A 12,987-nucleotide genomic window follows, 5' to 3' on the forward strand; every position below is an offset into this window, starting at 1 on the left:
CCGCCGGGAATTACACTCTAGCAGTTTTCCACGAGAAAATGATAGTACTTCATGTGACTTCTCGTGTATTGTCCCATATTAAAATAAGGAGTGCGTGTCAGGAAAAAATGGCTTTGCTGTTGTTGTTCGATTTCATAAATTTTCGCTTTCACGCGCAAGGAACAATAGTCGAAGGTGTTGGTGATGAGGTGCTAATTGGTCTAGCGTCCACTTTGGGACTCATAGCATTAGTCAGTGTTCTATACAACACTCAGGGAGGCCAAAGAAACATTCACCCTTTGCAAGAAGAACACGTCCGTCTTGTGCGTGACAGACTTGGTGTTGTACAAGAAGGAAGTGATACAGCCGCGAATGAAGGCCCTACACTGCCTGATCCACCACCTGTTACATATTCTACTGATAGACGATGCCCCGTTTGTCTTGCGGACACGAAATTCTGCACGACAACCAACTGTGGACATGTATTTTGTGGTATGTCCTTGCTTGATCATGTCGTTATAACTAGGCTTATTCAGTTATTGATCTGTGATCACGATCAGTAATAACCTCATTTTCTTCTTACAATTTGGTCACCCATAACAGTTTCGAACACAGTTCGAACGTTTCGGTTTTGCTTGGGGGGTATTTTCTGTGTGTGTGTGTCTGTGTTGTTTTTTTTTTTGTATTTGTGCCAAGCAGATAAGCTTTAGTCTCTAGTCAGGTTTCCATGCGTCAGTCTGTTGTTAAAAGAATTTCGTCGTTCCATTGTCGGGGTGCATATAGCTTTAAATCAAAGAGGCTAAACTCTAACAAGGCTAAACTTTCAAACTCTGCGCACAATGGCTTCATCTACCTGTATATCATCTATACTGCTATTGATGATGAAAATTAGCCACTCAGTGTGTGTGAGAAATTTGACAGTTGTTGTGAAAATTTCATTGCTTGTGTTTCCTGTTTTTCAGCTCCATGTATAATAACATATTGGAGGTATGGCAGATGGCTTGGTGCTGTTAACTGTCCTGTATGTAGACAACAGGTAAGGATACAATTTTTTCAATATAGTAAAATTGTCTATAATCTGGAGCAACTTATTTATAAATCCGATCCAATAATGTCATTGTCATCAACCTCCTCTTTCTCGTGATCCTGAAATCAACTGCTGGGCAGATATAGAATTTTAGAGAAGGGAGTTTGAGATGCAGGCCACCAATGGTGTTCCCCTGTTGGGAGGTTGGGGAGGCATCCCCCAGAAAATTTTTAAAATTGAGGTCCCCAGAAATGAGTTTTCCAGCATTCTGAGGATAAGTAAGCGTGTTATAATGTCTCATTTTTTTATTTAGGGGGCTTGGCCAAACCAACCAAACCTCCCTTGATCCGGCCCAGAATTGTAGAGTTACTTCCCCAAAAAAGAATGTAACACTTAGTAGTTGAAGCAGTGACCATCCTCTCCATTTTAGTACTTTCAAACCTTTGTGATAGGTTTCTTTTCCCAATTCAAGTCAAAATGCAAATGACCAAGCCTGTTTACATTTTTAGGGGCTCTTCATATGAGCCCAGCAACTGGGCTGTCTCGGTTGTAGTGACTAATTTTGTTGTCTGTTCATATGGGAAATTCCAGTTCAGTCAACCAGGATGAAATTCAAGAAACAAAATTAACAAAATGGTCATTGGGAGTAGACCCATCCTCGTCTGGTTGTAACACATAGACAAAAAAGAGACAGCTTTTTATATTACAACTCTCCAAAAAACAAGGCAAAACATGAGCAAACGAAAACAAGCAAGGATTGCTGTTGTTCCTGCACATGGTTATTGCATCTCGTAGTTGTTGCTGGCACATTTCTTTGTGCTGCACTGCAAGTTTCCACTTCTGTGGTTCTGCTGCAATGAATAGATCAGATGGGAGGGATGAAAACGTTGGCAAATCCCTAACAACCTCTCAGGTCCCCTTGGGAAGCTGGTCAGTAGCCTGACCACCAATGGGCAGCCACAAACATTTAGCAGGGAAACAGAGACAAAGGTACTTTAAAGTATATGTCTTCAAAACATTTTACCAGCCTAGTAAAACATGAAGAGGTAATAGTTGTGTAGGTTATATAGCTTTTAAGGGGTATTTATCTTTTTTATTATACATTGAACTCACTCTTTTCTGATTGGCCGGGAAGTGTACAGTGAATTTTTGAAAACTGCGCCTGTTACGTCATGAAGCTGCAGATTATACAATAATCGTGTCAAGGACACTCAAGGTCACGGGTAATCATGTCATGGTGGTGCATGTTTTCTAAGGGTAATCATGTCAAGTTCGGGCGGTGTGTGTCGCTTGATTTTTTTCCATTCAATGTATTAAAAAAACAATTATTACTTTCAGTTTTTGTGACATCCAGAATAATTAAGGTCTCGGTAAGGGTTATCAGCCTCAGCCTTCGGCTTCGGCTGATAACCCCTACCTCGACCTTGATTATTCCGGATATCATAAAAACCTCATCCAATAATTGTTTAAAACTTGTACCTTAGCACCTTAATGGATCAAGAAACACTGTCCGGTTAACTTAAATCTTTTTGGGATTTATTTTAATTAGCAAATCAGGTCAGTTTTCTTATCAGTGTCCTTAAGGTGGCTTACTACATTTTTGATGGATTATAACAGCCCAACTTCTGACTCTTTGAAAAATGTTTCAAGATGTTTTTCCTTTGTCTATTTACTGTTTGGTTAAGTCTTTTACCATTCTATGTGAAACTTGAACAATTAAACGTCAACAACTGGCCAAAATGAACGACTGAGTACCTAACGAGAGACTGGGCACCAGCAGATTAAATCATATTTTTCTCGAAACCTACCTGTATGACCCCACCTCAAAATTTCAGGAATAAGCAATTGGCTCTGATTGAACATTCATGCAGAGTGAAATAAAAATCTGTAGGACAGATTTTTTGCAAACTAAGGAAATGTGAAATCAAAAATAGCTCAAAATCGGTCTTGCAGATTTTTTTAAAATTTTTTGGCCCTAAACATGATTCACCCCTACAAATCAAAATTCTGTGAAAATTTCATCATGGGTTGTATGGTAGGTTTTCGAGCAATCCTCAATCAAAGGTTGGCTTTTACAACCTTGGATGAGAATTGAATTGCGCATGGCCTTTATTATAGCGCACACTCGTGTGACACCGTGTATCATGTTTGAGAAAGCAAGAGTAAATTAGAGCTCTTTTACCTGTTGTTTAGTCAGTTTCTTTGTCATACTTTTTTGGCCCTAGGCTTAAACACATGTTTGAACAAAGTTTGAAACTATTGCTACGTATACTGAAGTGATATAACACCTTCAAGTGCTGAAGTGGTTTTCGTTTCTTGTTAGAGTTACTCACATCAGTTTTGCATGCGCAATTAATACTGATGTCTGGCAGGCAATCGTAGTGCATGCTACTGAGTCTCCCAAAAACTGTAGTAAGCCACCTTAATATGGATGGAATGAAGTAAAATGTAGAGTTGTAACAGCCTTTTTGTCTTATCTTAGGTCACAATCCTATTTTCCAATTTTTCTGAGGAGGATAGGGCATTACCAGATGCTATTCAATATAGACGTGAAATAAATGAATACAATAAAAGATATTCAGGAGTACCAAGACCAGTAAGTAACTGTTTTTAAGTTTTAAACAGTCAATACTGTAAGAAGTATGTAGTTACTGTAAGAGATGTTGGGCTGTAGGTTTATTTGAATGAATTTATGTAGAAGTAGATGGCTAGTAGACTACCAGATATGTTCTTAGAAAAGAAGGTTCGCGTTGCTCTGACCTCAATATGCATCTTTATGGTGGAGCTGTCGCACAAAATGGCGGCCATACTCCAGCTAATAGGTTGGCCGAGACGTGCAGCCTTGGTCTACAACGTACATTAATTGACACCTGTCAAAACAAGGTATCTGCTGACCAGTATCACATGGCCATATTGTGGGCTCAAGTTTAGAGCTCAGTGAGGTCATGGGGTTTTTTTGAAGTTGATGACTGCCCAGGTACTGGTTTTCAATTGGATCGCAGGCTCAAACCAGGTTAACTTACTGTAATCAGGAGCTCTGCTTTTAGACTTGGCTAAATCTATGAATAATTTATTTTTCTTGCAGGTCATGGATTATATTTATGACCTACCAACTCTTCTGCAACAACTCTTTAGTGAGCTGTTCTCTGTCGGAGGACTGGTGTGGGTTCTAAGACTCAGAATCATCTTGTGTTTCTTTGCGGCAGCCTTGTACTTCATTTCTCCTTTGGACATTATCCCAGAGTCTGTGTTTGGATTTCTGGGCTTGTTGGATGATGTACTTATTATCTTGCTATTGCTGGTGTACATAACAGAAATGTACAGGAGAGTGATTGCCAACAGAGCTGATGAGACCATGTGAAGGACAAAGATTTAAGTGTATATGAAAAACTTCCATGTACAGATAATAACTATAACTAGATTATTAAGTTGTTTTTAAAATGATTTGTGTATATATGATAAAAAAGCGATGTTTCGTTGTTTTATTACCATTTAAAGTAGAACTTACCTGCAAATAATTTATTGTGTTCATTGTGTTCACTGACTTACCACTGCAACTACTGTTGCTGCTTCTTTCGCAGCAATCGCTACAACAGAAGCTCCTGAGAGAGCCTCTGTTGCGGCTATGGCTGCTGCTGTTACCCCTTCTGCTACCTATGCTGCTGTCTGTGCTGCTGCGGATGCAGTGGCTGGTTGCATTGTTCGTTGGGTTCGGATGTTCTGTCTACAATGAAATACCAAGTTGACAATGAATTAAACAACAATAAATTAGCGAGCAAGTGACTGATTGACTGACTGAGTTACTGACCAACTGATTGACTGATTGACTGATTGACTGATTGACTGATTGACTGATTGACTGATTGACTGATTGACTGATTGACTGATTGATGGATTGACTGATTGACTGATTGACTGATTGACTGATTGACTGACTGAGTTACTGACCGACTGATTGACTGATTGACTAATTGACAGATTGACTGACTGACTCACTGACTGGCTGACAGATTGACTGATTGACTGACTGATTGACAGATGGACTGACAGGCAAACATATTGGCAGACTGACTGGTTGACAGTTTCACTGAGTGATCTGCTGACTGACTGACTGGCTGGCTGGCTGACTGACTGATTGTTTGACATACTCACTTACTGATAACATTTACTTAAGCTGTAACCCATGCATGAAGGCAACTAACAGTACTGATGAATCACTAGCCTGGGAAACAGACTTCTACTGACTACCTTGAACTCTACTGATATCTGCTTGAGCTGTTTTGATTACAACAGATAAGGCTTCTGCTTGTCATTTTGGTTCTGATCTAGTTAAAAATGAATCAGCAAGTTAGCAAACCGTCAGTTGAACCTAACTGTGAACATGTCACAAAGAAACACGATCTTACTGGTTATCAAATTAGTGCTTGTCAAACATTTGAAACTTTGAAGATCATAATTGTGCCCAAACTGCTACACAATTCGAATTACTTTCTTAAGTTGTTAAAATGTTTTCATAAAAAAAAAAATAATAATGTGAAATAACCTTCCAACCTGGAATTTCTTTGTCTAGGGAACTCGTGTTTTAAAGTTTCACCTGTACCTTTCTAGTGAGAACATTTTGATAACTCAATAAAATGATCTCAACCATGCTTCAGTGTGGAAAAAAGTTCACTTTACATTCTGCAAAACTCGAAATGAATGATGGCAAATCATGCGATGATTTATTTCCAGCTCATTTATATTTTATCAGAATTAAATTGATAAATATTTATCCAACTCTCACTATATGTGTCGTTTAATTAACCTTGCGGCCTGGAGCGAGCGCGAACTGGTCATGATTCTCGCGCACCCTCACAGCATCAGCGATGAGACACACATGCTTCCTCGGCCACATGATCTTTAAGACATTTACGAGCTGATTTCTCTTCTAGGATTTTCGCATTCCCAGGCGCATTCGACGCGTAGTCCACCTTCACTTCGAGCAGGATCGGAGGTCCACGTGCGTGTTTCACGCGTGACCATCTTTCCCCTTTAACAAATTCTCGTCAATCACATTTCTTCCTATCTTCGCGCATCCTCCAGAGTTCAGCGATGAGATACACTCCCTTCGTCGATCTCAGAATCTTTGACCCATTTACGAAATTTTCTCCCTTCTTCGCAGTTCTGGCATTCACTGCCACGTTTACCTTCATTTACCGCAGGAAGTTCTTTTCTGCCCTCCTTTAGAAGGGGCGGGGGTGGGGTGAATATAGGTTCGCGGATTGGCGGATTTGGCTTCAAAAGCCGCACGGATATAATGCGGACTTGTGTGATAAATTAAGCGCATTCGCGGATTTCTAAAATACGGTAGATCATGGATCAGCTGTGAATTTCAACCCGGATTCCGGTCTCTACCCTTCTTGAAGTTCGGATCATGGATCCTAACCGAATCTCCGGATCATAGATCTTTGCTAGGCTTTGGTCGGCACGTTAGTTTTATCCACTTTCTTTCTTTTTTCGGACGAAACTCAATTATTTAAACTCGGGTTTGACATTGCTATTGGAATTGTGTAATCCTTACCGAGGATTACACAACTTGGCAAATGGCATCCACACTTATCAGTTTATCTACCGATGAAGATCATTCGCTGCCTTAAGATTAGAATTTGAGTTATCGTCCGATGATTTCCGAAATAAGCCAGTAATCCCCAAACTTATCTGAGACTATCCTTGATTGTTCGCGGGTGCCTCAAAAACTTCCAAAAAGAGTCCCAGGCAAAGTAGTTTTGGTTGCAGAGCAACTTTAGCCAAGATAGTGCTCATTAATTCATTTGTGAATTTTATTTGTGCTTTAGATGATTGTATAAACAAACATTGGATTTCCCAACCCCCAAAATGTGCGATTATCTCCTTCCCTATTTCGATTCAGACCTGAAACAAAAACCAATACCTTATTCCAAGCCAGACCCTACCTTAGTTTGTAAGATGTTTGTTTTTGCCGTCACCCATGGGGGTATGTACGCACAAGTAGGGCCATGGTTTTTGAGCCATTTTAGTCTAAAATAGCGTACACAATTTGCAATTTTGGTCTGCAATATGGTATATACGCACTGATTAACACTAAGGCATAATTCTTGGAGGGAACTATTACAGGTGACTGGCTCCTGCTATTACAGTGCCCAGGCCATCACCTGGCTGTTATCATTGTTGGTATTCATCTCTAACCATTTCTTGGGAAGTGTGGTCGGGCAATTTACACCAGGGATTTGAAGACCTTCTCTATTTTTAGACGGTCTTAGGTAGGGTCTGATCTGAAATAAGGTATCGATTTTTGGTTCAGGTCTGAAATAGGAAAGGAGCTAATTGCATATTTTGGGGGTGGTGGAATCCATTGTTCGCAGTGAAACTACGCCACAAAAACTTTTCAAACAATGTGGTCCGGATTTGAATGAAAATCTTGGCGGATCTTGTCGGCGGATTTTTGGAATAATAGCACGGATCGGCGGATTTATGTACCCCGTTGCCATGAAAAGAAAGAGTGAAAAATAAGAATTAATTAACGTGTAAATTAGGTAACTCTTCGTATTTTACGAATATACGTACGTATTTTGAACGAGCTTGTACAGCTCTTAGACATAACGTGTCTGAATAAAGTATTGTATTGTATTGTGATAATATTTGGAAAATTGAATTGTTTTTTCAAAGTTTAAGTGTTAAATTTCTTGGATGCCCAGACGGTCCTGACTGAAATTATTATATTTGAGTCAATATGAATCGTACTTGCTGTAATTAGAATCTGAAACTATGACCAGAGATCTTATCTTAAAACCAGCTTTAGGAATATTTTTTTTAAATCTAAAACTTATCCAAAGAAAGGAATGGAAGAAGGAAGGGTGGAGATTCTAGACTTTCCTTTCATTTCCGTTTTCTTTTAACTCGGGGTGGACTCCCATGAGAAAGTCGTCGGAAAAAGGAATTCTTGAAAAGGCAACATTTTGACGTACAGTGCAAGTGCGCTCATAAGACTGGTCATTGAGTTTAATTTTGGGGAGCAGGCCTATCGGAACCGTTCGGGATTCCTTTGTTTGTGCTTTTGCTTATCCCCTTATATGGTGAGAACCAACCTCAAAAGAACCGGTCAGCGGTAGGAGCAGTATAAAAGATTTGCAGATGCCTTTTTCAGGCCTCTTTGAAGAATTCAAAGTAAGGTAAGGAAGTGTAATGACATGTAATTCTTTACTGTTCATGTTTTCAAATACTATTCAAGAACTATGTCACCTATTTTACCGCACAGATTCTAGTACTACACATACAGTCAACTTCTGCGAGAAACAAAGAAAAACCGCACGCGCGCTCTTTCCTTTGAACAAGAAGAAACAGTGTAAGAGGACAAGGTTACTGGGGGAAAACTTTGCAAACTATTTCTCGGAACGAGACATCATTTTAAACAAGAATACAATGAACATTTTACTCTCAACATTAGTTGCCTTTTGGGCTGCACAGCATTCTGAAGCGTCCTGACAAACTTGCATTGGTATTTTGCCATCAAATGTATAATACATTTTCGTCTACCTAGGATACAAATATCGTAACAGGTGTCCTTGTTCTACGCGTTATTTGTCCTTCATCACATTTTTAAGCAGAAAAACGAAAGTGAGACGTACGAAATTCAAATCAGGTTTGGTTTTACTCCACCACATATTTTGTTAAAGAGCTTTGAGAGAGCCACAGAGCGAGTAAAATATCCAAACAAGTTGTGAATCTGGTGCTACAAAATGCAAAAAGCGTTTGTTGGAATGTGTGACGTGATTTTATGTACAATAGATGAGACTGTAGTTCATTTAAATTTTGTTTAAAACGCAATTTCATGTGTATATCAGTGAAAGAACTAAGTCCGGCAATACGTTTAAAAACAATCTCAATTCCGAACCGAAATACGAAAAACAGTCGCGTTGTGTTTAGCAAAAGAGGGATGAGAAATGTACAAAGATTTATAACGCACGCACAAAGTTATTGTTTTGCTCATTAAGCTTTTTCCCCAGATTATTCATCAATTCCTTTATTTGTGCGGAAAAAAATATCACCAAATAACGTAAAGATGTCCTTTTATACATAACTTTTTTGATGCGTATTGGAGGCGAAATTTACAGCGAATTTGGTCGCACTAGAATAGCGAAGGGCGCGAGTGACGTCATGACTCAGACAAACTCCGGACAAACTCAGACAAAAGAAAAACGGAATGGTGGAAGATTTGACGCTTTTTCGAGCGCGTAAGCGAGTGCTCCTAAAACAATTTTTAAAACGAAAATTTCGCGTTCATTTTCCTCCCGTTTCTCTAAGAAAACGCCTATGTTGTCTGACTCTCGTGGGGTTCCAATAATTTGCATTCTATCTTTAGACTTCGCGCGTTTCATTATTGCAACTCCAAATCGTGCCTATCCTAACAAACAATAACTACAACAATAGTTATAGTTAAAAAAAAGTGTCTGCTGGAATGTTTGATATGATTTTATGTCCAGTGGATGAGACTGCAGTTTATTTCAATTTTATTTAAGACGCAATTTTATGTGTATACCAGTTAAAGAGCTATTTCGGCAATATATGAAAAGACAATAAATTCGAGGTCGAAATACGAAAAATAGTCGCGTTGTGTTTAGCAGAAGCGGCGTTGTGTGAAGCAGAAAGCGAGGAAATCTGTTGAGTGCATTCCACAGAAATTTTCTTAGATACAGCAACGATCAGAGGGGTAAACTCGACTGCAATTTGTTTTTGCAATTTTTTTTCTTTAGCTACAAACAACCAAACAAAACTCTCACAACTCCAAAATACTCAATTGAATTTACTTTAAGTGACTTTCCTTGCCATTTAAAAGTGAATAGAGATAAACTTACGTTGATTAATTGTCGATGGAAGTGTAAAAAGGGCAAAGGTTGTCAACGTTTTAGTGGTCAAAGGTTGACCATTACCACTAGTTCACTCACGAAAATTGACCGACACGACAATTTCACCCGCGCTGTTTCCCGCCGTTACCGCGACGGTCGCCGTGATCAGAAATGGGAAAATCCGGACCGCGCTACGAACCAATCAGATTGCAGGACTGGTTACCTTGCCCTCTTGGGAAAAAATAACAAAGGAAATTGAATGACCACGTTTATTCATTTCTTTTGTTTGTGGGCGTCACTATCAAGCTGGATTTTTACAAGAACTGTCTAATTTCTCACGCGCTGATTGGCCCATTTTTATCATCAATAAGAATAATTTATGCAAGCTTTCAAGTTCAACTTTAAGCTGTCAAACTGTCCACTTTTTTAACCAATGAGATTTTATGGACTTTTTTGAGTAACCAATCCAAAAGCGAGAAAAGCTATTGACAATGTTCTTTAATCTTTAATCTTTAATCTTTAATCTTTAATCTTTAATCTTTAATACAAATTCCAAATTACATTACATTGAACAAGTCAATCCAATGAATTTGAGGACAGCTTAAAACAGAATAAAAGATTCCTTAATATAAGCCGCTTTAGTGTATCATTGTATGATTGTATACCTAGTTAAATGTTCGCGTCATTTTGAATAAAATTCACTCATCTTTGTTTACGGCGTCTTTTCCTCTCATTCATTTCCTGCATTAGACGATTTTGGGGTCTTGTTATTGTTAAAAACAAATTGACGTCAATTTTTTTTACATCTGTCCTCTTATTGATGAGAAATTACGTCATAACATTGTATTTAGGGCTAGGAGCATTGCTTGTGCTGTATAATCATTGTTTCGTTTGGCGAATCATGAAGACTCTTGTAAACGGTGCATGGTCGCTCGCGCGACCACTCTCCTGCGGCTTGTGTTTCCACAACCACTTTGACAATGTTGTGATGCAATTTATCATCAATAAGAGGACAGACTCATAACAAACTGACGTCAATTTGTTAATTTACTATATCGAAAGTGGCCTATTGACCATGATGTCCACATATACGCTGTAAAACCATAGCCAACTAATAGGTCGACCCATTAGATGAAGTATGGCCGCCCCATGGCGGCCATGTTACGCGACGTCGTCGTTTTTAATCATAGGGCGCACGCGATCCATGTCGCTAGCCATGTTGACAATGCATGCATGTGCTTCTGTTCCTATAGTTAGGGAGCTTTGGTCGACGACCCTTGGGGCCGCTGGAAGTTCTGCTATTACGAGTGCAATTTTCAACAATCAAGCGCTACTAAAACGTTCACAAGCAAAGAAATTGTTGACACCATAAATAAAAGTTGTTATTTTTCTTTCAGATGGTTTTCCACAAATGTAGCCAATGCTGGCGCCGATTTAGGCGCCCTACCGACCTACAGAGGCACACGAGGACCCATACCGGCGAGCAGCCTTTTCCCTGCGAAGAATGCGGGAGAAGGTTTGCTCGCCGGTATAGCTTTACACGGCACTTGCAAATACATACAAGAAGTAAGTATTTAATTTAATTTGGCATTAGTCACTAGTTATTGTATCCGATCTGTCAATTCCATCGATCAATCGATCGTCAATCAATCATTCACAGAAAAATGACCAAAATTTTCATGGTTTCAAAACATAATTTCCAAACACATTTTGACATTATTTTAAACAATGTAAGGAGCATGGTGTTTACCTGGCAGTCTTTTTACTATAATTTGTAGTGCAAAAAGTATAATTAGACAGGTTTTGTGATTTACTCGAAAACAAACGTACTTTTTTTATTCTTTTATATTTGCCGTATATCATAGTGTGAGATATTGGTGTTGGCTTTTTTATATATCACATACTGCCTGGTCAGCACAAATAGGCCACGTTCGATATATCAATATTCTAACATCGATCCAAGGCTTTCGGGTCAAAATTGCCACTTTTAAGTTTGTCCTTCAATTCCCAAAAGAGACTTGGATAGAAAGAAAACACCACCAAGCATACAAGTTTGTCCTGAAAGCCTCGGAGCCATGTTAGAATATTAATACATCGAACGCGTCCTATTCGCACTTTACAGATTTTCAATTAGTTTGTTTGTTGTTTCCGTGAAAATATTGTTTGCTCTCAGAGGTAAATTAAAGCAAATTTCAATCTACTTCTAACACTAGCTGAAACAGAAGAAATGGCAACAACACCTAACAGTAAACATGGTCTTTTTTTTGGTGTTTTTGTAAAAATACATTTTTCACTTGCCATGCGCACGAACTATTTGCTAGTTCCTGTACGGCTTTCTCCCAGGCCTTCATGGTCAATTTTCTTTCGGTGACGTATCTGAGATGAACGGTAGGCAATAATAGAATAGGCATAGGATTACATTAGCAGAAAAACGTCGGTTGTTGATTTTGGTTGAACTCGTTTTCCTGGCTTCGTTGCTCAAAAGGGCTTTTGAGGGTTGAGGGAACACTTTCGCCCTCTGAGGTAAAATATTATTGTGTTAATCGGAAGCGGTTGTTGGCCGGATTAGCGGGGTTTTCTTATAAGAACATATACGGGCGTTTTGCGGGGACTGAAAAAGACTAGCCGTATTCTAACGAGGTGACTGTAAGGCGGAATTCTACTGTAGTTCATTGAGCATGGATGCAATGCTAGCCTACCGTCGTTAACAGAGTTTAAAAACGTAAGTGAGACAGTCAAGAAAACAATTTTATCAAAGTTCCTTTCAATTCCTTTGTCTTTATCTTCGGTTCAATACAACAACAACACTGAGGAGCAACAAGAACTACGTCTAACCTACCTAAAGGATCCTAAAGAGATGACATCATCTGACATCATCTGACATCCTTAGATACGACCAGTGGCCTACACTTTCTTTGTATTATAAATTAGACATCTTCAAGCTTTATCACAAAGGCTATAATGCCATTCTCCCCGACTCGCTGTCTGAAAACATCCTTAAATGTCGCTCAAATGGCTACTCGCTGAGGGGAGGCGACCTTTTTTAAAACAGTACCCAGGTTCCAAACAAGATACATAAAAGACTCGCTTAAATATCGTGGCGCTTTCCTATGGAACACT

At 39.1% G+C, this 12,987-nt stretch overlaps 2 protein-coding genes across 2 annotated transcripts in view; one reads left to right on the forward strand and one right to left on the reverse strand.

Annotated features, from left to right (window-relative positions):
• LOC149113574 (gamma-glutamylcyclotransferase-like) overlaps positions 1-12,987 on the reverse strand; it is a 146,318-nt gene that overhangs the window by 65,816 nt on the left and 67,515 nt on the right. The window lies entirely within an intron of this gene.
• On the forward strand, positions 39-5,655 carry LOC110069471 (E3 ubiquitin-protein ligase RNF170-like). The gene is made up of 4 exons (XM_020776994.2): positions 39-471; positions 942-1,015; positions 3,489-3,602; positions 4,092-5,655. The coding sequence occupies exons 1-4, from the start codon at positions 39-41 to the stop codon at positions 4,365-4,367; spliced, it is 897 nt and encodes a 298-aa protein (XP_020632653.2). The 3' UTR covers positions 4,368-5,655.

Source organism: Orbicella faveolata, unplaced genomic scaffold (assembly GCF_042242905.1).
Source record: "Orbicella faveolata isolate gen_17 unplaced genomic scaffold, um_ofav_v1 contig_14, whole genome shotgun sequence".
NCBI lineage: Eukaryota > Metazoa > Cnidaria > Anthozoa > Scleractinia > Merulinidae > Orbicella > Orbicella faveolata.

Excerpts from the sequence above, each read along its gene's own strand:
- LOC110069471 (XM_020776994.2), top strand. The coding sequence starts at position 39 with ATGATAGTACTTCATGTGACTTCTCGTGTATTGTCCCATATTAAAATA. Across the intron at positions 1,016-3,488 it reads GTCCTGTATGTAGACAACAG|GTCACAATCCTATTTTCCAA; the intron begins GTAAGGATACAA and ends GTCTTATCTTAG. Across the intron at positions 3,603-4,091 it reads ATTCAGGAGTACCAAGACCA|GTCATGGATTATATTTATGA; the intron begins GTAAGTAACTGT and ends TTTTTCTTGCAG.